Below are 25,637 nucleotides of genomic sequence, written 5' to 3'. Positions count from 1 at the left end.
CGGAGTATAAGTATATAAGTATAAATATAAGTATAAGTCGCACCCCGGCCAAAACTATGAAAAAAGGTGTGACTTATAGTCCGGAAAATACGGTATGTTATAGTTTTGGTCATATTTTCAGATTTACCTACAAGAATCGGTTCTGACTATTCTCTACTATAACAGGGAATAATTACATAGATCACCTTTAATCACATTGACACAAAATTGCCCTCATAACCGAAACAAACGGACGCCGCTCGCCTCCATCTCCGTCTCGTTCCAATCCTTTCAAACATTAAAGGTTTTTCCCATCAGCAAAACAAACTCCGCTCGAGTCGTGATTGACGCGCACAAAAATGCGAGCGTGAATCGACTGGCAACGGTTCGCAGCGCCGGCACGATAAGCCCACTGTGTCCGTCTAAAATGTCACGTTGAAATGGAAAAAGCGGGTTTATTTTTAGATGCGGCGGGTCTTTCCCCTTCGCCGAGTTACACCACCGCGGCAAGATGTTTAAACATTTAACGCCGGAAAGGACACACTCGTATATTGTCATTTATTTAATTATTCATGAATATTTAAAGGAGAAAATGTGAAATATTTAAAGAGTTTGTTTGAAATTCATTGCACTGTGTATTCAAAATGCAACACGTGTCACCAGATGTTTTTTTATTCCGATTTCTCTTGGGTACTGGAAAGGAAATCTGATCTAATTATTGTAGTATCTGATTATTCTAGTTATCTCACTTTGACTGTTTCTCACGCTCTCACGCTGTGGCTTTGGAGGCTGTGGATTTGTCTCTTAAATGTAGGACTTTCATAAGGTTTATTCTAAAGTTTATACATTTTATATCAAAAAGTAGTTTTGTTTGGAAAACCATGGACCTGGCCTGATGATTGAAGGTGTTATTCTTGTTTTTTGTAGATTATTTTAAGCTGTAAAACTTGAAATGCCAAGTTCAAATGGGCTGAATATGTTTGGTCAACATCAATATCCGAGTGTCCCTGTACTGCAACTGTTATCAGAAGATATGTTGTCAGGCTAAAATATCAGACACTTGTGGAAGGACTGTAAATCTGCCTAGAAAAGTGTAGAAATATCATTTAATATTCTTGATTGAAAGATGATCATAAATCCACACATTTTATCAACGGAATCAGAAGCAGAAAAGGTTTATTGCCATTGAATAAAACCAAGATTCACAAACCAGGAACTTTCTTCGGTGTTAAAGTGCAACATGAAACAACAGATATAATAGCAAAAAATATTTACAAATAATAATAATAATAATACGGCATGAATAAAATATTGGGTTAACTAAATAAGATAAACTTACACTAAATATTTCAACTGAATATATCACACAATTTAGTCCAAAGTGCAGCACAACGAATCATAAAACCATTAGATAGCAATACATTTATGAAAATAAATACGTTTTGTCTTGGGTAAGTTTGTAAAAAAAAAAAAAAAAAAAAAAAGATTATTTTTTCTTTTTGTAAAAAAATTTTTGTATATATTGCACCTACTACCATAATTTTCGGAAGTCGTTCCAGCCAAATAGTGCATAATATAGAAAAAATGTTTTGGTATGTTAACGTAACATGCTAACAAGTTTACCAAAGCGTCAGTTTTACCCCAAATCACTAAATCCATTGAATTCTTCTTCCTCTGTGTCACTTCTAAACAACTCCACAAACTCCAGAGGTAGAGGAAGTGCAGATTCTTTTTCTGCGTCGCTTAGAGCCTAGAGCGCCTCTTGTGGTTGTCATGTGAAAATAATCAACATGTGAAATGCGGTTACCAGTATGAAAATAACAAATAATATCACATATAAGTCGCTCTGGAGTATATGTCGCACCCTGGCCAAAACTATGAAAAAAGGTGCAACTTATAGTCCAGAAAATACTGTACTCTTTTATCAGGCCTAATAAAGCATAATTCAAAATGAACAAATGGTTTATTAAGGATTATTCAGGCTCATTTGATTTAATACCATAATCTTAACGAACTAACTTCAATAAACCTTTTGTCCATTATGAATCTTGTTCATTTATTTATTAAGGCTAATCCAGCTATAGTATTTTTCATTATAAACAATGTGCCAGATATATGTATACATAAAACAACATTCACAATATCCTCGATCCTTTTCCCTCCTCTTTTCTAAATCGATGCTGACCGCAGACAAACGGGCAAATTCTCTGCCCCAGCTTTGACCTCATTACACTGAGGGAACTCCCTGACTAAGTACCTTCTGACGCTGGAACAAACACGCCTGGTTCCAGCCGCCGATAACGCGTCCCCCGGGGGCCTCTATACTTCCCCCGTTCACTTACAATCCAGCGTTCGACCGAGGCCCCGGGCTCTCGTCTGTGAGGTCCGCGCTCCGTCCATTAGGCCATGTGTGAAATTCTTTGTGTGACTTTATTTGGCAGACGGAGGAGGAGCGCAGGCTAAATTTAGACCCGTGTGTGGGGCTTTTGTGGGTCTGAATGGGGAAGCGCCAACGGACTGGAAAGAGTCGCTGTCAAATTAAAGTGTAAAAGAAAGATTTGCAGCGCGTGTCGGTCGTGTCGGTCGAGTGCTCGAGGTTTTTAAGGTAGTCAGTTTCACCTTGTATTTAACCTGAAGTAAAACAAGTGCCTCTGACAGGTTAGACTGCTCTAAAATGCAGTTAAGTTTAAATATATTTAAAAATGTATATATAACTTTATATATAAATACAATGTATAAAAATGTTATCACAGACTGGCAATTTTTTTAGGTTTAAAATGTCACTTCCTGTTTCTAATTTATGACATCACACCAGGAAATTACCTAGAAAACACTAGGCAAAAACTCATCTAATGTCACTTTAAAAAAAATTGACAAGCAATAAAATAATATTGAATTCATGTTAAAAAAGTTTTTCCTTTTTTTCCCCTTCCAATTATGCATAAATGGTGTGAGGTCACTTCCTGTCATTTTCAACAGATTTTTCAACACTTTTCTCCACAAATACACTCTTGATTGGTGTAAAACTAATTTATACAAACAACAGATATAATTACACCAAATAAAGAAAGTAAAAATTTGAAAATTGTAAAAACCTCTCATATGTCGTTCTGTAAAATGTTTTGTTTCTCCTTTTTGTGCGTGTTTTTTTTTGCCCATCGACCGAGGCAAAATAAACAAAGATCTGTGCGATTTGCTTTGCTGTGTTGTTGTCAGCGCTGTACTGCCTCAACAGGTCGGAGTTAGGAACGTCACCATATCAAATTTAACGATTATTCACCATTATTGAGACTGTGACCAAGCAACAATTAAATCTTCAATTTTACTTTGTTCTTGTGCTCTTGACAAATACTGTTCTTCAAGTTTGTGAGCGGCTTTACAACATTTTACTCTTTCTCTCTAAAAAACAAAATAAAGTTAAAGCCGTAATGGATGATTTTTCGGCGATTTGAGAACGCACGGCCGTGCGGACTGATACAACACACACGTGCATTTGTTTATTAGCGCGACGGAGCGCATCACATCTCTCGTCTCCCTTAGATTTCTGTCCACTTCTGCGTCAGCTCAAACTGTCTTTCTCCGTCCTAATTTTGTCCTGTACACTGAGGGAACTATATTATGATAGATCAATGCGCTCAGCCATGGGGAAACGTGCTGCTCTCCTGGGGACGAGCCACACGCGGCTGCAGGTGAGCGGTAGGTGCGTTTTATGATTGATACGTGGCAGGACTAATCGGCAGTCCACGCCACGAGGAATAAGACTCAGATTTGAGCCAAAAATATTGTCCATTACACCTTTAAATGAGACAAAACCAGCCAGATAAAAAAAGTTCTTAACATTTATATATATTTCTATGCTATATATTGAACAGAAATTACTTTAAAAAATTGCTTCTAAAATTGCCACAATTATTTATTATAATTTTTGGTTGTCATGATCATATTGCGACCTGGATAATCACGTTTATCGATTAACCTGATCATCTCGACGTCCCTAGTTGAAGTAAAAAGGCCAGAGCCCAATTTCAAACTGGAATTAAATTAATTTCTTTAAAAGTTCTAATTTGAAGTTGAATGAAGTTGTTTACTCACTTTAATAAAACATTCAGTCGCCCTGAATCACGTTGCATTTTACATTTACTTGAGTAGCTTGTTGTACTTCTTGCTGCATGTCCTCCATTCTCCCATCTCCATTTCAAGCTAAAACTGACAAGCCTTTGCGCCAAAAAAATCTTGAAAAAAATCGAAAAGTCATTTTTAGAATCATTTCCAGACACTATACATACATACAAACTCCTACTTGAATAATACTTTTGACAGCGTAATAGTGCCACTGTGAGTACGTCTTATTTGATTACAGATTTTTCAAACGTTTTTTGGTCCAACTGTCTTTGAAAATACCTGCTTTTGTGCTCCGTCCTGTCAAGTACATTAACTCCGGATTCCAAAGTTGCGTCCAGGCAGTTAAAAACAAGAATCCCAAGCATCCTGCCAAAACAAGCCTTCTTTTCATCTCGCTTACAAAGCAGAGCAGTGTTTTAGCCTCAGATGAGTCGAGCGGACGTAATCATCAGATGGAGCGCTCACGATGGTTTTTATTCCACGTTAAGTGACACGTTGGTCTTGGCGGCCTGTAGTTCACTTAATTAGCATGATTAAACGTGCAAGCGAGGTGAGAATAGCAGTCTGGATTGATACTGATGGTGCATGTACCTTTGGAAATAATGAAGCTACATTAAACCATCCTTGGAGGAAAGTAAGACCCCATACGAGGCATATTTACCATCCCTTAAAACAATTCTGGGGAGAGCACTGCTTGTTCTGCCTTGTATTACGCTCTACGAGGGACCACTAGGCATCAAACCGTGTTATTAAAAGAAAAAGGGGTTTTTAGTACTTTTCTTTTCAGAACCTTCCATACTTAAACCTTTTTTCTGTCCTGTCCTGGTACTTTAAACCAGATAGTCTGCAAATTCAGTCTACATCAATCCATCAGTGTGTCTGTAACGGCTATAGTACAGCACAAATTGATAGCCTCATTTGAACTGCGTCCAAAAGGGGGCAGGGTTTAATACTCGTTGCCGGCGCGCTTTTTGCTCTTATTTTAGCCTCTTATGCCCCGCTGATCCCGCCGACGGTGATGTAACCCGCTGTCTGCGATATGTCTAGCGGTTGCACTCTACAATGCAGCAGTACGTGACAGAAAATCACTTATAAAGCAACGCATTTATCCTTTCTTCAACGCATGTATCCTTTCTTCAACGCATGTATCCTTTCTTCAACGCATGTATCCTTTCTTCAACGCATTTATCCTTTCTTCAACGCATTTATCCTTTCTTACCAATCAATCAGTAACACTTTATTTGTCCCCGAGGGGCAGTTCGAGCGCGTTGAGCGGTTAAACGCAATCATAGAAAGGCTCAAACAATGGTCTCAGTGTAGCTTGACAGAAGGATTCATAGCGTAGGGTCATCGCGATCCAGTGTCAGGCCATTTGAGGCGAGTTATCGCTCTCAGGACAAAAGTGTCACAGCCTGCAGCCCTAGCATAACAGAATACACACTTCTCTAACACTTGATGAGGAGTGAGTTTTGGTCCTGCCGTAGCACAACTCAAACAGAACCGTGCAATCAGATCAGTTTGTTTCAGTGATGTGAAAACGACGAGCTCATTGGTCGTACAACAAACGCAAACTTCTCTCACCTCAGGTTGACAGAGTTCTCTGAAAAGTCATGGATTCTGCTGAAATTGGCAATGTTTTGGGGTCCCTGTCTTTTCTTTTCTTTTTCTCGTTAGCAGCCATGTTTTTTTTGCACATCCTTGATTGGCTAATCCACCTGTCAATCACGGCCATCTGAAAGCCAGTGACCAAAATACAGAAATATCATCAATTTAGTTTACCATGCATTGACAAATAAAACAATCTAGATTGAATGTGAAAGTTTAGATCAGTGGTTTAATTGTGCTACAGGTGACTGGTTATTCCTAAAAGTCACCGGGTCACGCCACAGACCGTGACCGTGACAAAGCTAATTCCCCAAAGCCGACATGGAGGAGGAGCCGTTTACACGCCGCGGGACCGGGACGTGGCAGGCGGGCGGATTACAACAAACAAAAGCGTATTCCGACGTGTGTGAACGTAATAGTGCGTGGGAGTGTGCGATGAGTAACACAGTAGAGTGCAGACAAAGCACATGAATGAATTATACAACGCGGACACAGCCAAACAATTCAGTCTGGAGTTTGTTTACATGCAGTGCGTTCGAGCACTGTTGGCACGGCGATCGGGCGGTGATGGGGGGGACGTGCAGTCGGGGGCTTAAAAACGGGATTCATGATGATGATGATTTAGAATGTCTTTGTAAACTGCACCCGTAGGCCTGTTTCAATTATAAATACTACAGGAATCACAATGTACAATTATATTTACATTAATTCCACTGATGCAAGATAATCACAGCAAACCTAATTGTAGAAAAAAATGAAATAATCTGCAATAAAATAGTTGAAAAACATAAACTGTGTCATCATTTTAACTTCTACAGCTCAAATGTACCCAACATTTTTCCCTACCCCAATATTTAGGTAAAAAAACCTCTAGTACAGTAAACACAGCTCTTTGGGTCAAAATGAGACCGCCTGGGCCTAATTATTATGAAGTGTTTTTATCAGCCACTAATCAGGAAGTAAGGCTGATGGGTTGTTAGCATGCTAGTGTGATGTTAGTGTGCTAGCTGATGTTAGCCGCGGTGCGATGCCCTAGCTCTGCTCTTCCCTCTGAAAGTGGTGACAAGCGATTGTGTAAACTCACTGTGGGGAGTAATTAGGATGCTTGGAAAATGTAATCAAATTGTTTTATAAAGCACTTTAATGTGACGATTTTTAATTTTGACTTTATTTGGTGTATTTATACCTCTTATAAATTAAAGTTTACATATAAATTAAAGTTTTACACCAATCGAGCAGGTATTTGTGGAGAAAACCTTTGACAAATCTGTAGAAAATGTCAGGAAGTGACATCACACTAGGGACACTCATTCCAGTCGTAGTTTATGCATAAATTACACAAAAAAAATATATTTGTCAAATATAAAAAAAAAAAAAATGAATTGAGTAGTTTTTCAGTGTTTGCTGGGTAATTTCCTCATGTGATGTCATCAATTACAAACAGGAAGTGAAATTATAAACTATACTGTGATTTTTATAGTTTTTAGAAAAATTACAAATATATTTATCTCAACTGCATTTTAGTTCAATGAGTGGTCCGACCTGTAGGGGGCGCTTTAAAGATAAAGTTGACCAAAATTACAATATTAAAACACATTGAAAGGATTAGGACAACAGCTTGATCATTCTTGATCAAAAGTCAATGAGAAACATTTAGTTTTTAAAAGCATTTATTGAATCAGCTCGTCTTACATACAGAACAAAATGTATCTGTTTCCTGAGAAATACATTTCAATGCTGCAAAGTGGTTTTTGTTTTAAGAGGGATGAAATGTTTCCTGGTGCAAATAAAAGGTGCAGATGATATTTCTCGAGCCCTTTATTCCGCTTTGATTTTTATTCCACTTTGACCTGGATGTCAGTATATTCACCACAGAATAATGTGATCTGTCTCAGCCGACATTTCTTATCCACCGAACACAAACCTGGTGTAGATTTGTGCAGAGACTTGGATCCTGTTTGTCTTGTTCTTTTATCTTTAAGATAAAAGTTCACTTTGATCTCCAGCTCACGCTAATGTATTCTGTATCAAAGACTGTCCAGTGTTTGTCTGGAAGTCTGTACAGCAACACAGATGAACCATAGACTCCAGATAAACCATAGAATAGATGAACCATAGACTCCAGATAAACTCCAGATAAACCATAGACTCCAGATAAACCATAGAATAGATGAACCATAGACTCCAGATAAACTCCAGATAAACCATAGACTCCAGATAAACCATAGAATAGATGAATCGTAGACTCCAGATAAACCATAGACTCCAGATAAACTCCAGATAAACCATAGACTCCAGATAAACTCTAGATAAACCATAGACTCCAGATAAACCATAGACTAGATGAACCATAGACTCCAGATAAACCATAGACTCCAGATAAACCATAGACTCCAGATAAACCATAGACTAGATGAACCATAGACTCCAGATAAACCATAGACTAGATGAACCATAGACTCCAGATAAACCATAGACTCCAGATAAACCATAGACTCCAGATAAACCATAGACTCCAGATAAACCATAGACTAGATGAACCATAGACTCCAGATAAACCATAGACTCCAGATAAACCATAGACTCCAGATAAACCATAGACTAGATGAACCATAGACTCTAGATAAACCATAGACTAGATGAACCATAGACTCCAGATAAACCATAGACTCCAGATAAACTCCAGATAAACCATAGACTCCAGATAAACTCCAGATAAACCATAGACTCCAGATAAACTCCAGAGAAACCATAGACCCCAGATAAACCATAGACTAGATGAACCATAGACTCCAGATAAACCATAGACTCCAGATAAACTCCAAATAAACCATAAACTCCAGATAAACTCCAGAGAAACCATAGACCCCAGATAAACCATAGACTAGATGAACCATAGACTCCAGATAAACCATAGACTCCAGATAAACTCCAAATAAACCATAAACTCCAGATAAACCATAGACTAGATGAACCATAGACTCCAGATAAACTCCAGATAAACCATAAACTCCAGATAAACCATAGACTCCAGATAAACCGTAGACTCCAGATAAACTCCAGATAAACCATAAACTCCAGATAAACCATAGACTCCAAATAAACCATAGACTCCAGATAAACCGTAGACTCCAGATAAACCGTAGACTCCAGATAAACCAAAGACTAGATGAACCATAGACTCCAGATAAACTCCAGATAAACCATAGACTCCAGATAAACTCCAGATAAACCATAGACTCCAGATAAACTCCAGATAAACCGTAGACTCCAGATAAACCATAGACTCCAGATAATCCGTAGACTCCAGATAAACCGTAGACTCCAGAGAAACCATAGACTCCAGATAAACCGTAGACTCCAGATAAACCATAGACTCCAGATAATCCGTAGACTCCAGATAAACCGTAGACTCCAGAGAAACCATAGACTCCAGATAAACCATAGACTCCAGATAAACCGTAGACTCCAGATAAACCATAGACTCCAGACTGCAGGCCTTTGAGCACATGAAGAGAAAAGTTCTGAAAATATTCTAGATAGAATAAAAAGTCAACCGCCATACTTTGATTGCAGACAACATTCAACATGATCCAAACCCAATGCATTACATAAGAGTTGTAAAGATGCTAGCTTTAGCCACGTCTCACACTTGGAATGATTAAGTCTTTTTCGTGAATTGCACAGATCTGCCTCTATAAAAATAAAAGTATAATTCAAGTATGATTAAGGTTTTATTTATTAAGAAACTATGTGTTGTGTTTTCGTGACGTCGGGTCTATAAAGGTGCTCTATATAACTCACCTGTAGGGGGAGTCTGCCTCCTGCATCTCTCCATTGAAATGTTATTGCTTTTCCTCCTATGTTCCAACCTTGCATTTTTTTAATGTTTTATTGCTCAAAAGAAACACGCGCTCTTATTGTGAGATCTGACCTGGTGGCAGTGCATACTTTATACTTTTAACTGTACTACTGACTATTCCAAGCAAAGCATTAACATCTAGAAAAGTTACACAGTGCCTCGTGTCACCTTTACATTTCCGTGTTGAAAAGGCTTGAACATAATACAACCAAACGCGTCCGAACGTCTGCGTAGTTATTGACGCACTCTCCATTATATTCATCTCCTTCTTTGCAGGGGCCGGTTTGAAATGCGTCCTTCCTTTCTGACGTTAGCACTTTGAAAACCTCCTGATTTGAGCTCCGACTGAATAGCCTGGATGACTAAAAAGCTCTCTAATTTGACAACAGCGTGGCTCTTTTATCGTTCGTCTTTGTGTTGCTCTGTGCCTATTCGAGATTGTCCCCGGTCAACCCTTAGCACCACAGGCTAACTGGCGGATGGCTAATTTTAGCTTATGAGGTGTGGGACCACTCGGCGCTTACCGTGCTGCCGTTTTGGAAGCGGAGCCTGGGAGCAGTTGGTCCCGCGAGGCTTTTGAATGTCATAATTATCTCGTCGTCAGAGGTTGAGCCGGTGGATTGGAGACCGGGGGATTTGTCCGGACCTCTCGGATCTACTGGGTTTCCCTGGCCTCCTCACATGCGCCGGGTTTTGGCCATTTTAAACGGTTATCCCCGGTCCAAAGTTACTCTTCACTTTCCTAACGTATTCAAGGAATCCTAGTTATTCAATGCGATGAGTTTCTAAGTGTTTTTTTCCCCACAACTTTCTAATGCTAACTCAACTAGTGGCCCTCAGAGGCAACTGTTGTTGTGATTTTGGGCCTTACAAAAATAAATTGATTTGATTTGATTTGAACTAGCATGCGAACAATTCCTGGTTCTCGGAAGATAAAACAGCACACACCGTTTTCATTTTGACCTTTAACACGTTTTACTTCAGATAAATCAGATACAGCCCTTCATAAGTAATTTAAATACATTTAAATTCATTCATTCATTCATTTAAATGTATCGTTCAGTAAGGAAGTGAATGAATGTTCAAAAACATCAATGCGCAGAATCTAATTGATACTAAAACTATAACTATAAACTATAAAAACTAGACACAAAAACCAAATTAGACTTTTCCGAATACTTTTAATGGTTTCTTGGTTTAAATGGCAAAATTAAAGGAACTTCTATTATTCCGTGTTGCAAATTGATTTATGTTTTCTGTTTAAATCAAGTTTCAACTTTAAGAATCGTCACAACTCTATTCAGTAATGTAGTCAACAGTTGTGAAATCATAAAAGATCTTCTCACACACACACACACACACATTAGGCCTGTAGGCTTTTGGTAAATTATTATTTAAATTTTTATTATTTGATTGATTATTTTATTGGGATCATGAAGATTTACACGGACCACAACAGAAAAGAGAATGATCGGCGAGAGTTCGTTTTTAGATTTGATGAATTTGTGATGATTTTTTTGAATATGTGTATAATTCTCAGTTTTTCCCATAAATCAACAGTGTAGAACTAGAACTCCTGTGATCTTGCAGCGTTCGATCATCGATATACCGTATTTTCCGGACTATAAGTCGCACCCTTTTTTCGACTTATCCTTATTTATACTTATATACTAATACTCCGGAGCAACTTATATGTGATATTATGTTATTTTCACACTTGCTACTGCATTTCATACTCCAGTGCAACTTATATATGTTTTTTCTTCTCTATTATGCATTTTTTGGCTGGTGCGACTTATACTCCGATGCGACTTATAGTCCAGAAAATACAGTATTTATCGGTTTTCCGTCACAAAACACTAGCGCAGGGTTACTCCGCGCGCCGCCGTTCGCCTCGTAGCACCTCGTCAGGCTGCGATCTGATTGGACGGGGCCCGGCCCACAGAGGAACACGTTACCTAACGCACACACAGCAGAGCGCGGGGGAGATCTAGGTTAACATCAGGCAGGACAGCACTACCCAATTAGTCCAAATTAGCATGAGCGCGTCCCAACTGATGCCTTTGGATTCGGACACGTCGGATTTGGACGCAGCCGTACGATAAACCGTCGCTGGAGATCGATCGACTGTCGAGAGCGGTGGCGGCGGAAGGAATCAAATCAAATCAATTTATTTTTGTAAGGCCCAAAATCACAACAACAGTTGGCTCTGAGGGCCACAGGGAGAAATGAATCAACAATGTCTGTGGTGGTGATGAAGTCAGACAATGTCTGCGGTGGCGAGGGAGTCAGACAATGTCTGTGGTGGCGAGGGACGATGTCCCAGGGTCCTCTGTCCTTAGACTCTCCTTCTCGGCCAGGAAAAACTACAAAAAAAAAAAACCTCTTTGGAAAAAAAGCGTAGAAACCTGGAGGAGTTCCAGTGAAGGAGAGATCCGACTCTCACAGACGGACAGACGGACACGAGGGAGACTGGAGCTGGACCCACTCTTCAGGCAGATGAGGGACCGTCTGAGTCGAGCTGGACCCACTCTTCAGGCAGATGAGGGACCGACAGAGGCGAACTGGACCCACTCTTCAGGCAGATGAGGGACCGACTGAGGCGAACTGGACCCACTCTTCAGGCAGATGAGGGACCGTCGGAGGCGAAATGGACCCACTCTTCAGGCAGATGAGGGACCGTCGGAGGCGAACTGGAGCCACTCTTCAGGCAGATGAGGGACCGACTGAGGCGAACTGGACCCACTCTTCAGGCAGATGAGGGACCGTCGGAGGCGAAATGGACCCACTCTTCAGGCAGATGAGGGACCGTCGGAGGCGAACTGGAGCCACTCTTCAGGCAGATGAGGGACCGACTGAGGCGAACTGGACCCACTCTTCAGGCAGATGAGGGACCGACTGAGGCGAACTGGACCCACTCTTCAGGCAGATGAGGGACCGTCTGAGTCGAGCTGGACCCACTCTTCAGGAACCAAGCTTTCACCAATAAGTTTCAACAAGTCATCACTGTTTAATCCAGTCCCCACGTCTATGTTTAGCAGCTTTATCGACTTTTTTGAGCTTTTCAGCGCGTTATATTGTTGCCCGCTCAAAGTAAGTATTTGAACATCCTGTGGTGCTGCCTGGTGGTGGAGTGGTTAAGGCAGCAGCACACATGCCAGGCCCCTTCCACGCTGAGCTGGCCTGTCCAATAAAGACTAGGGGCCAAAAAATCCTCATAAAATCAAATGATAATAAAAGCGAACACCCTGCGATTTTGTAAGATCTCCCACTTAGAAATAATGGATTGTTTGAAATGTTCATCGTAGCTGCATTTCCACTGTTAGAGACAGAATCTGAAGAAATGAATCCGGAAATTGCATTATATGATTTGTCATGAGCAGCAAGAACTGTGGCTCTCAAAGACATGTTAGTCTATCTTTAAAAGTCCACCTCTCCTCCACTTATTCATCTATATTTGTAGCACCAGTTTGAGCTCGTCAGCTGCATAAAGACACATGTCTACCTAACGAGCTAAGTAGGAAAACTTGCTAAATTGCAGTGTGTTCAAATACTTGCTTTCCTCACGTACCTGGAGTTGTGTTTTGCTTCATTCATGCTCGTTTTAGTGATCCTGTTTGCAAGCTCGTCTTCTTCTGAGCCTCATAAATTGCAGAGTATGGCATTCACGTTGCCTGCGGGCTTCATTTATTTATTTATCTATTTTCATTGGTCACTCAATGCCTAAATACCCAATTGGAAAGCAAACATGGATTTATAGACATGGATTATTATTATCTCTAAAAATGACCTAACCTATGATCTGTTTTCTCTGGCGCTGCCCTTTTGTTTGTTTTGTCTGTCGTTTCATCTTCTCTCTTTTCTTTCAGTTTGAGAAAAAAAAAGAAAAGGAAATGGAGGTTTAATTTGTAAAGTGTTTTTTTTATGTAATATATGAGATACAAATCCCAATGTTTTAAAGCCTCTTAAAGCTTCAAGAATGCATAAAATGTCTACTTTAAATGGGAAAATGATGTTAAACTTAATCAAATCCATTTACTGTAACTTGCGTTCATCAAATGCATTATACTCAAATATAAAAACAACGTACCCAGCTTCATATATTTACTGGATTTACTTGGTAGGTTTACACACAACGTCAGTACTATACATTTTGCTTAGTGCCACTGACATGAAGTACTAGAAGCTGAGGTGACCACTCCAAGTACACAGTATATACTGAAGTAAAGCTCAGTATCTGGACGGCGCTGTCCGGGCAGCCCCCCGTAATAACCCTGCGTGGGCCGTGTCATTTACAGCTGTTCTTTCTTTAATCAAGCCCCCCTCCATGAGCCCTTCTTCTATAAAAGCTCTGCTGCATTTGGAGTGTTTCCGTGGCGTCCGGCAACAGCCCACCCAGACGGCCTCCTGTTGGTGTGGTCTCCCAGATAAAACCTCTCCTTCTCTTTCCTCCTCTCTCCCTCCTCTCTCTCTTCCATCTATTCTCATCCTCACCCTCCTCATTCTCCGCTCTCTCTCTCTTTTTTTCTTCCTCTTCTCTCTTTTTCTCCTTCTCAACCTTGTCTCCTCCCTCGCTCATCTCTCTTTCGCTCTCTCTCTCTTTCTCTCTCTCTTTTTCATTTGTTCTCCTCCTCACCCTTGCCTCTCTCTCTCCTCTTTCTCTCTTTTCTCATACTCACCCCTGTCTCCTGTCTGTCTCTCTTTCATATTTTCTCCCCATCCTCGTCTCTCTCCTCTCTCTTTTCTCCTCCTCACCCTTGTCGCCTCCTTCTTTCCTCTCTCTTTCTTCTCTCACCCTCCCTCTCTCTCACCCTTGTCTTCTCTCTCTCCTCTTTATCTCTCTCTCACCCTTCCTCTCTCTCTTTCTCTCCCCCTCTCTCTCTTCCCCATCTCCTCTCTCCCCCGGTCCTCTCTCTCTCTCCCCCTCGTCTCCTCTCCCCCCTCTCTTTCAGCCTTCCTATCTCTCGTCTCTTCTCTCAGGCCTCTCTCTCTCTCTCTCTCTCCCCCTCGTCTCCTCTCCCCCCTCTCTTTCAGCCTTCCTATCTCTCGTCTCTTCTCTCAGGCCTCTCTCTCTCTCTCTCTTTCTCTCCCTCGTCTCCTCTCAGGCCTCTCTCTCTCCCTCATATCCTCTTCTCATCCTCCTCTCCCTCTCTCGTCTCCTCTCAAGCCTCTCTCTCCTTCGTCTCCTCTTCTCATCCCCCTCTCTCTCTCGTCTCCTCTCAGGCCTCTCTCTCTCTCTCTTTCTCTCCCTCGTCTCCTCTCAGGCCTCTCTCTCTCCCTCATATCCTCTTCTCATCCCCCTCTCCCTCTCTCGTCTCCTCTCAAGCCTCTCTCTCTCCTTCGTCTCCTCTTCTCATCCCCCTCTCTCTCTCGTCTCCTCTCAGGCCTCTCTCTCTGTCTCGTCTCCTCTTCTCATCCTTCTCTCTCTCTCTCTCGTCTCCTCTCTCAGGCCTCTCTCTCTCTCTCGTCTCCTCTTCTCATCCTTCTCTCTCTCTCGCTCTCTCTCTCGTCTCCTTTTCTCATCCCTCTCTTTCTCCCTCGTCTCCTCTCTCAGGCCTCTCTTTCTCCCTCGTCTCCTCTTTCAGGCCCTGTCACAAGCAGCTGTTTCGCTCGTCCATCTTCCTCAGCCCATCTCGTCTCATGTCTTTTATGTGTCTCCTGCCATTTCCTGCCATTTCCTGCCATTTCCTGCCTTCTATTTGTACATCATTTATTCAACAGTCAGTGCTGGGAGTTGAAATAAAACAAGCTGCTCTCGTGTAAATGTTATTTTAAATTTTTTTCGTCATCTCCGAAACCTAAGATCTGGAGGTTGCCCCGCCTCTTCACCGAGGTCGCCCACTGTTCTGGCTGCATTGAATGATATTGTGCTTCAATACCAATGTTGGTGTGTTTGAATTGTAAGTCAGTTTTTTTGTTCATGCAATATTAGGAAATAATACTGATCAAAGTATATGATCGGTATTGAACAATAAGCTGACGTAAATTAATGAAATTACACAAGGTACTGCACTGTAACTCTTCGCTGGAAACATAGGTTAACAAAAAACAATCAATTCAAGGGCGAAATATCACAATGTCTTTCCTATGACGATGTCGATATGTCAGTGGGGAGTCATAGAACCACAGATGTGCCTTTCCCTAGTGTTTGACGGGGTTTAGTGCGGGTTCTCTGCCTCGCTCGTCCATCTCCGTCCGCCCACCTCCTCTGCTGACCGTCATGCGTCTCCTGCCTCTCTCTCGCTTGTCTGTTTGTGCTCCTAATGCTTTAGTAGAGACACAGAGAGTTCTACATCAGTCACGAGCTCTCACTTTGCTTTGACGCTTTGGAGTTTTGACACGGGGAGAAGTCTGTTAGGTTGTCGCCTGTCGGGCCCCTCCCCTTGCGCAACGCTGATGTGATCCCATACCCAATTTTAGACACAAGGTGATGACGATTCATGCGCTTTCGAGTGTTAGAAATGTCAGGTTGTTGCAAGAGGAACCAGGGCGAAATCATTGGTTGGCTAAGACGGGACCTTTGCATCGACTGACTGATGCACTAGCTCTCAAAATGATTAGGTTCCTGCTCAAAAAGGACTATCTTTACAGGCAGATTAAACTGTCCATCCCCTTCTCCTTTCTGCTGCGGCGTTTTTAAAGCTTTATCAGAACCCAACAGTCCTCAAAGACAAACATAAGGTGCTCTTACTGTACCTCAATCAACAAATCCAAAATAAATGTCTTAAAACATGTCATTAAATGTATTAGTTGAGGTTTAAGTACCAGACAAATATGACATGTCTATCAAATGAATCAAAAAAGTACAGAAAAATCACCTATCATCCATCTCCATTGATATCACCTATCATCCATCTCTGTTAATATCACCTATCTTCTATCGCCATTAAAATCACCTATCATCCATCTCAGTTAATATCACCTATCATCCATCGCCGTTAAAATCACCTATCTTCTATCTCCGTTAAAATCACCTATCATCCATCGCTGTTAAAATCACCTATCATCCATCTCTGTTAAAATCACCTATCATCCATCGCTGTTAAAATCACCTATCATCCATCGCTGTTAATATCACCTATCATCCATCGCTGTTAAAATCACCTATCATCCATCGCTGTTAATATCACCTATCATCCATCTCTGTTAAAATCACCTATCATCCATCGCTGTTAATATCACCTATCATCCATCTCTGTTAAAATCACCTATCATCCATCTCTGTTAAAATCACCTATCATCCATCGCTGTTAAAATCACCTATCATCCATCGCTGTTAATATCACCTATCATCCATCGCTGTTAAAATCACCTATCATCCATCGCTGTTAATATCACCTATCATCCATCTCTGTTAAAATCACCTATCATCCATCTCTGTCAAAAATCATCCATCGCTGTTAAAATCACCTATCATCCATCGCTGTTAATATCACCTATCATCCATCTCTGTTAAAATCACCTATCTTCTATCTCCGTTAAAATCACCTATCATCCATCGCTGTTAATATCACCTATCATCCATCTCTGTTAAAATCACCTATCATCCATCTCTGTCAAAAATCATCCATCGCTGTTAATATCACCTATCATCCATCTCCGTTAAAATCACCTATCTTCTATCTCCGTTAAAATCACCTATCATCCATGGCTGTTAAAATCACCTATCATCCATCTCTGTTAAAATCACCTATCATCCATCGCTGTTAAAATCACCTATCATCCATCGCTGTTAATATCACCTATCATCCATCGCTGTTAAAATCACCTATCATCCATCGCTGTTACTATCACCTATCATCCATCTCTGTTAAAATCACCTATCATCCATCGCTGTTAATATCACCTATCATCCATCTCTGTTAAAATCACCTATCTTCTATCTCCGTTAAAATCACCTATCATCCATCGCTGTTAATATCACCTATCATCCATCTCTGTTAAAATCACCTATCATCCATCTCTGTCAAAAATCATCCATCGCTGTTAATATCACCTATCATCCATCTCTGTTAAAATCACCTATCTTCTATCTCCGTTAAAATCACCTATCATCCATCGCTGTTAATATCACCTATCATCCATCGCTGTTAAAATCACCTATCATCCATCGCTGTTAATATCACCTATCATCCATCGCTGTTAAAATCACCTATCATCCATCGCTGTTAATATCACCTATCATCCATCTCTGTTAAAATCACCTATCATCCATCGCTGTTAATATTACCTATCATCCATCTCTGTTAAAATCACCTATCATCCATCGCTGTTAAAATCACCTATCATCCATCGCTGTTAATATCACCTATCATCCATCGCTGTTAAAATCACCTATCATCCATCGCTGTTAAAATCACCTATCATCCTTCGCTGTTAATATCACCTATCATCCATCTCTGTTAAAGTCACCTATCTTCTATCTCCGTTAAAATCACCTATCATCCATCGCTGTTAATATCACCTATCATCCATCTCTGTTAAAATCACCTATCATCCATCTCTGTCAAAAATCATCCATCTCCGTTAAAATCACCTATATTCTATCTCCGTTAAAATCACCTATCATCCATCTCTGTTAAAATCACCTATCATCCATCTCTGTTAAAATCACCTATCATCCATCGCTGTTAATATCACCTATCATCCATCTCTGTTAAAATCACCTATCATCCATCTCTGTCAAAAATCATCCATCGCTGTTAATATCACCTATCATCCATCTCTGTTAAAATCACCTATCATCCATCGCCGTTAAAATCACCTATCTTCTATCTCCAGGAACAAAACATGTTTATTTTTTTCATAGTAAAAAAATGTGGTTCTTTTTTTTGTTGTTGCATTTTTTTAAACTATATACAATGTACTTATTTTGTGAGACTATTTATTTTAAAGCCCAGTATTATCATTACAGACTCGGAAAACAATTGGTTGTTTCCAGGTTCTAGAAAGTGATGATGTCGTTCTCTCACTATTGACTACATTGTACTTTTGCCATGAAATATCTACAAGGTGAATACAAAAATATTTAATCTGATGAGCTCTATTAGACTAGACGCGATTGCTCCGTGTACTACAGTAAAAATCATCGTAACAATATTCCCTTTAGCTGCCCCCGTATTAAATGTGTTTGGCTCTTGGCTTAGAATGTTGTCAATTCCGTTGGCAGAGTTGGCTCTGGAGCGGGTACAGCGTGGCAGACCGGCGAGCGCTGTCAACGGGCGCGTCATAATAAAGTCGGTTTATGACTGCGATGTGTTTTTTGTTTTATATTTCATGGTATTTGGAAATGGTTGAGATTGTGTTTGGCTGTAAGAGTGGATCAGTGCGTGTGACGAGAACGCTGTGGGAAATCACACAAGAACACAACAACTCAATGGATCTCTAGTTACCTCATAAATACAAAGTACCTTTTATTTTGTGTACTTCTCACATTTTCGTCCAGGAAGTGGTTTCATTTTATTTTATAGTTGCAATAAAATGTTTTTTTTTTACATATTTTTGTGTTTGATTTCTCTCTTTTCATTCGTCTTATTTTGTCGCTCTCTTGTCGCCCAGGTTTTCGAGCAGCCATGACCAAGTCCTATGAGTTTCTCTGGCAGAGGGCCCTCCCGGAGTTCATGCAGGAGGGGACCCTGTTCGACCGCTTCGATGAGGTAAGACCGCTCACAACAGATCTTTAGCTCTGCTGTGTTTAGCTCTGGAGCATGTGAATACACTATTGTTCATTTAGCGATTTGCAATATCACAAAACCACGAGGAAACAGCAACCTAAGTTTGCATGGATGATGATTAAAAAACTGAAACATAATGGGCTGAATTGATTTTTTGAACACCGCATGTTCAGGAGCCTTTCAGGAGCCTTTCAGTAGTGATCAATACAAGCACAAATTAGCTATTGTAGTTCCATTAAAGTGAGTTATTTATGGTCAAAACAAAGCTCTGAGTGAAGACTAACTTGAATTGAAAAGAAGAAAATTGTCCATCTGCCCAAATGTGTGCAAATATCCAAGGATGCTAATGGTAGCTTTAGGCTAAATGCTCACAGGATGCTAGCTCTGCCTGCTGCATTTGATCCATGCAATGCAGATAGAGAATGATTATTGGATGAGAGAACATTGTCCAGATGATACAACTGAACTGTTCTTCTACAATGGAACCCCTGCTGGACGAATGAGGGATTACACCGACTTCCTTCATAGTCATACTTACTCTACGTTCATACTTTTGCGTTTAAAACTGGATCAGAGGTTTCATTTTAGTGGCTTTTCCTTCCAGACAGTCATGAAAACAGCACCTTGGCGTGATATGTGTGTGTGCCGAGCATGTGTGTGACCGCGGCCCTCCTGCCTGTCACTGCGGTGGTCCGGCTGAGCGTGTGTGTGACCGCGGCCCCCCGCCCGTCACTGCGGTGGTCCGGCCGAGCGTGTGTGACCGCGGCCCTCCTGCCCGTCACTGCGGTGGTCCGGCTGAGCGTGTGGACGGTGCACAGAACATGGCTCATTACAGCTGCAGTGAGGCCATGGCTGGTCTGGGACGTGTCCGCGGAGACGAAGCGGCTCTAAACGTGTTAGCTCTGTCCCTGGTTCTGTCGTGACGTATGAATGAGCGCACAGACGTCGAGATAAACCAATTAGAGCAGTAATCATAATTATGATTTTCCGGACTATAAGTCGCACCAGACAAAAAAAAACGCATGATAGAGAAGAAGACTGGAGTATAAGTCGCATTTTGGGGACATGTATTTGATAAAAAAGACCAAGAACAGACATTTCAACTTGAAATGCAGTTTAAAATAATAACAGATGAGAGAACATGGTGAATAGGTGTACGTATGCTAACGCTAACACCTTCAGCTACATGACGCACAGACAGAACTGTGGTAAGTGTCTGGTATGTTAACGTAACATATGAACAGTTATTCAGATAACTATAACATAAAGAACATGCTAACAAGTTTACCAAAGCATCAGTTTTACCCTAAATCACTAAATCCATTGAATTCTTCTTCCTCTGTGTCACTTCTAAACAACTCCACAAACTCCAGAGGAAGAGGAAGTGCAGATTCTTCTTCTGCGTCGCTTAGAGCCTAGAGCGCCCTCTTGTGGTTGTCTGTGTGAAAATAACTACTCTAATAATATCACACATAAGTCGCTCTGGAGTATAAGTCGCAAAAACTATGAAAAAAGGTACATACAATTTTAGAGTTATGATTTCGATTTTACGATCATTGCGTTCAGACTTGAAACACAATTGAATATTTATTGTGGTAAATGTCAGTGATTAAAAAGCTTTCTTGTTTATGATCATAAAGACATTTTTTTGGTCTTTAATAAAACTGGATCAAACATTGACATTGATCTAGATGCAGAAAACAGTTGAAATCTTTATTTTGCTATTCTGCCCAGTGGTTTGGATACAATTTAAATGATGTATTTTTGCACCCAATGTTAAAATGAAAAGTCTGAATAATCTACATTTTTCTTACTCTTTTCATAGCTGACATGGAAAGAACTTAGATTTTTTTTGCATTGGTCAGGAGAAAACTCAAATGACAGACTCCGGTAGAGGTGGCAGATACTAAATACATAAAAGATAATATTGCAGTTTTTGTTTTAGAGATATATTTTTGTTTGGTTGTTTTTTTTTATCAAGTATTTTGTCTATCATTAAAACAAATTAAAATGACCTTCAAACAAGCCTATAAAGTGAGTTTGATTAAAGAATAAACTCTTTTCCACCACTTGTATCCGCCGTTTTTTTTTTCTTTTGGTCGCTACCTGAAGCTCTTGACCATAAAGTAGGTAAAAGAAAGTAAAAAAAGGAAATGTTTAGACAGTATGCTTGAGTGAAAGAATAGCATACCTCCATCACATGTGATCAAAGGGAACTCTCGAGCTGTTTGATGTGCTGTACATAAAAATAAAGCTGTAACATTCTTATTTTAAGTCAAATCAATCTTTCTGGGAAGAATCAGGGTCAGTTTGTTCTCCAAACACAAATAAAAAATGACCCTAAAATTAAATGAAAAATGAATAGGTCTTCTATATGGATTCTGCCTTGACATTTTTGTTTTATTACAAGTCCCTAAAACAATTTTTTAGTTAATTTACTTTTAACTTTTAAAAAATAATGGTCAAAACCCAACAGAAGCTCAAACTAGTGTCAGACGATCCTCCAACACCAGCTTCACTCATTCATATATTTAACAAAGACATTGAAAAAAATCTGAATTCCTCTGAGCAGAGCTTGTTTCTACCGTATTTTCCGGACTATAAGTTGCACCTTTTTTCATAGTTTTGGCCGAGGTGCAACTTATACTTATATTTATATTTATACTCATACTTATATATTTATAGTTATACTTATACTCCGGAGTGACTTATATGTGAAATTATTTGTTATTTTCACACTTGCAACTGCATTTCATACTCCAGTGCATTATACATGTTTTATTCTTCTCTATTATGCATTTTTTTGGCTGGTGCGACTTATACTTCAGTGCAACTTATAGTCCGGAAAATACAGTACTTATAATTAGAGTAAAACAGAGTCCAAAACTACAGAGTCTCAGCTTCACAAAGACATTTGTTTGTGCTCCAAAAGGTTCAGGAACAGCTTCAGTTTTGAAATGGGGCGTTTTTTGATAAATAGGCCCCAAAGCAGAGGAGATTTATACGTGTGAACCTCACCCAGAATTAGTTTAGTCTTCTCCCTCTTTCTGTTGACTTAATCAGGACGTTTGCCAAGGACACGCACCAGTTACACAGATAGGGAAGTCCTATCAACAGACGGAAACATGAAAAGATCAGCTTGGCCCATTTCGGCCACAGTTAAAGTCTAAATGAGTCCCGCCACCTCCGTAGAGCTGCTCCTTGCGGCGGCCGTGTGAACGCGAGCAGAACCCGGCGGGGCGGGCTTCGGACTGGCACTGATACTGTAACAAGGTCGCCGCGCGCCGGTCCATACGCATGTTGACACAGTTATGACTCTAAATATGCGTGGTGCAAATGGAGCAGCTCCTCTGGCCCCTCTGAGGCAGTTTGTCGCTGCCGCGCGTCAATATAGTGTGGCCTTCCTGTCACGCCGACCTTGAAACCAGGAAATCTTTATCTTTATCTGGTGTTGACCGAAAAGCTTCCGCGCGCGCACTCTCTGAGCTCGTTTTGTTAAGATACACTGGACATTCAAGTGTTCAAAAGGGCAAATCAAGCAAGTGCTGATACCGTACGTCGAAGTGATATTACTCGAGTAGCAGAGTGAAGTATGACGGCCCAGGAAGTGACGCAATTTAACTGTCTAGACGTTACATCCGACTGACCATTTGAAATGATTGTATTCAGAAGGACAAAACGTGAATAATTGTTGGTATTTTCAAAAGATTGGCCACAAAAATGATAAAAAAACAATTATATCTGAAGGAGCGGTGAAAGACACACTAATGTTCAAATCATTTACTGTTTTTTCCGCACTATAAGGCGCATTTAGTCAGAGATTAGCTGATTAGCTTCGAGATCAGTAAGCACAACCAGAATTAATACATATATAAGGCACACTGGATTATAAAGCGCACTGTCAATGAACTGTCTATTTTCGATCATTTTTCATATATAAGTTGCACTTGGATTATAAGGTGCTCTGTCGTTTTTTGAGAAAATTAAATGCTTTCAAGTGCGCCTTATAGTGCGGAAAATACGGTAATATTCAACTTAAAAAGGTTTTGTCACTCGTGGAAGAGGAGCCAAAACCTTAACTCAAAGAACAGTACAGTTACACCGTTAAATATATTACTGAAAAGAGAAGTCAAAGCCACTCACGTAAATGTACTACCCACCTCTGCTCCGTTAGCGTCACATATTATGAATTATTTGTCTTATTATTGGCCTTTAAACATACCCAGGACAGGATTTGGTGTTAGCACTCCATCTTCTGGCAGCAGAGGAAATACGCAAAAGCTAGCGTTCCTCTGACGCGCTAATATAACGTATAAGCACGCAGTTTACTTAAAACATAGAAACAGCACAGGAAACTTCTGTATCTATACTACGCTTCTGGGATTTTTGAAACTGAGTGTTTTTGTGGGGCTCAGAGAAGGTGCAGAGAAGACAAACTTGTAAACGGGATGAATGAAAAAAGCGCAAACGAAGTTAATCTCAAGTAGGTATGTTTCTGATGAGGGAACCATGTTATTATCGGTTAAATGTGTCCTTAAAGTAGTTTTTCTTCTAATGTTGACTTTTTTTGTTTATCTTTTCCGTCTCGCTCAAAACCTGCTCTCTCCTGTTCCGCTCGATTGTTCGCCGTGATGTCGTTTATCGATATATAGATTTCCAGTGATTGTGCTGCTTGAGAGGAGGCTGTTCTAAAGAGCTCCTCACGCCAGAGGTCAGAGGTGACGTGTCTTTAATCTCCCCGGTCAGACGAGGAGCCGTTTGCGGACGCTCGTCTTTCACTGATTACAAGCGATCGATCGAGACGTGGGTTTATTTTTTATGGCAATCAAACTTCCTGTCGTCCGCGCATTTATTGACTCAAAGGTTTAGGACATCTACACACAGCCACCAGAGAGATGTCATTTGTACAATGCATTTCAACTACCGTATTTTCCGGATTATAAGTCGCACCAGCCAAAGTATAATAGAGAAGAAAAAAACATATATAAGTTGCACTGGAGTATAAGTCACATTTTTGGGGGAAATTTATTTGATAAAGTCCAAGACCAAGAACAGACATTTCATCTTGGAATGCAATTTAAAATAATAACAGATGAGAGAACATGGTGAATAGGTGTACGTATGCTAACGCTAACACCTTCAGCTACATGAGGCACAGACAGAACTGTGGTAAGTGTCTGGTATGTTAACGTAACATATTAACAGTTATTCAGATAACTATAGCATAAAGAACATGCTAACAAGTTTACCAAAGCATCAGTTTTACCCCAAATCACTAAATCCATTGAATTCTTCTTCCTCTGTGTCACTTCTAAACAACTCCACAAACTCCAGAGGTAGAGGACGTTTAGAGCCTAGAGCGCCCTCTTGTGGTTGCCAGTGTGAATCGCACCCCGGCCAAAACTATGAAAAATGTGCTTCTTATAGTCCAGAAAATACAATAATAGTAAGGATATTAAAGTAACAGTTGCAGATTTACAAAAAAAAATAATCATGTAAATGTCGGACTAGAACCTAAATCAACTGAACTTTAGATGGTGTTTGAGTAGAATTATCTATTATTCCTTGTCCATTTTTAACTCTTTTAGTGTAAACTTGGTTCATTTGTGTCTTCGTGGTCTAAAACGGTCTAAAAGCAAGTGGGTGCTGCCACCTCTGGTCAAACGCTGCCACTGCCCTGTAGGAGGCAGACACATCTCTGCTTTAATGAGAGGTTCAATCAGACTCTTGCTGCTTTGATGATTTGCTCTGGGAAACTGTGAAGATCCGACCTCCGACTCGGAAAACTGACATTTTATTTGAACTATGATTACTGAAATAATCATCATTCTCTTTTATTTTGTCCTTTTAATAACAAATCAAAGTGGTTTTCAATATTATTTCTTTTGAAGTACATTGTAGTCAACTAGGTCAAGGTCAACTTTATTTATAAAGCACATTTATGGATACACTGGCCAAAGTGCTGCACAAGTACAATAACTCTACTACATTTAAAGTTTCCCCTACAGGTCGTAGGGGAAACTAAATGCAGTTGAGATAAATATGTTTGGAATTTTGCTAAGAATTATAAAAAATGTATCACAGAATAGCAAATTTTTTAGGTTAATAATTTCACTTCCTGTTTGTAATTGATGACATCACACTAGGAAATTACCCAGCAAACACTAGGCCAAAACTAATTTAACATCACATTTTTAAAAATTGTGTTGAATTAATGTTTAAAGAGTCCAAAAAGTTGTTTCTTTGTGTAAATTCTTCTTAAACTTTGACTGGAATGAGTGTCCCTGATCTGATGTCACTTCCTGTCATTTTCTTCAGATTTTTCAACGTTTTCTCCACAAATACCTGCTCAATTAGTGTAAAACTATCATTTATATGTACAACTGGTGTATAAA

At 40.2% G+C, this 25,637-nt stretch overlaps 1 protein-coding gene across 2 annotated transcripts in view; it reads left to right on the top strand.

Annotated features, from left to right (window-relative positions):
- The window catches only part of LOC140354994 (1-phosphatidylinositol 4,5-bisphosphate phosphodiesterase beta-4-like), a 131,349-nt gene that overhangs the window by 49,943 nt on the left and 55,769 nt on the right, over positions 1-25,637 (top strand). For both annotated transcript variants that reach the window (XM_072440122.1, XM_072440123.1), the window contains exon 3: positions 19,127-19,224. In XM_072440122.1, the coding sequence (XP_072296223.1) occupies positions 19,141-19,224 (84 nt within the window). In that variant the 5' untranslated portion in view covers positions 19,127-19,140. The remainder of the gene's footprint in view (positions 1-19,126; positions 19,225-25,637) is intronic.

This window comes from Eucyclogobius newberryi, unplaced genomic scaffold, assembly GCF_026437365.1.
Source record: "Eucyclogobius newberryi isolate DKJ021-1_F unplaced genomic scaffold, fEucNew1.0.hap1 SCAF_1, whole genome shotgun sequence".
In the NCBI taxonomy this organism is placed as follows: domain Eukaryota; kingdom Metazoa; phylum Chordata; class Actinopteri; order Gobiiformes; family Gobiidae; genus Eucyclogobius; species Eucyclogobius newberryi.
Note: the sequence above shows the minus strand (reverse complement) of the source record. Positions and strands in the feature narration are given on the sequence as shown.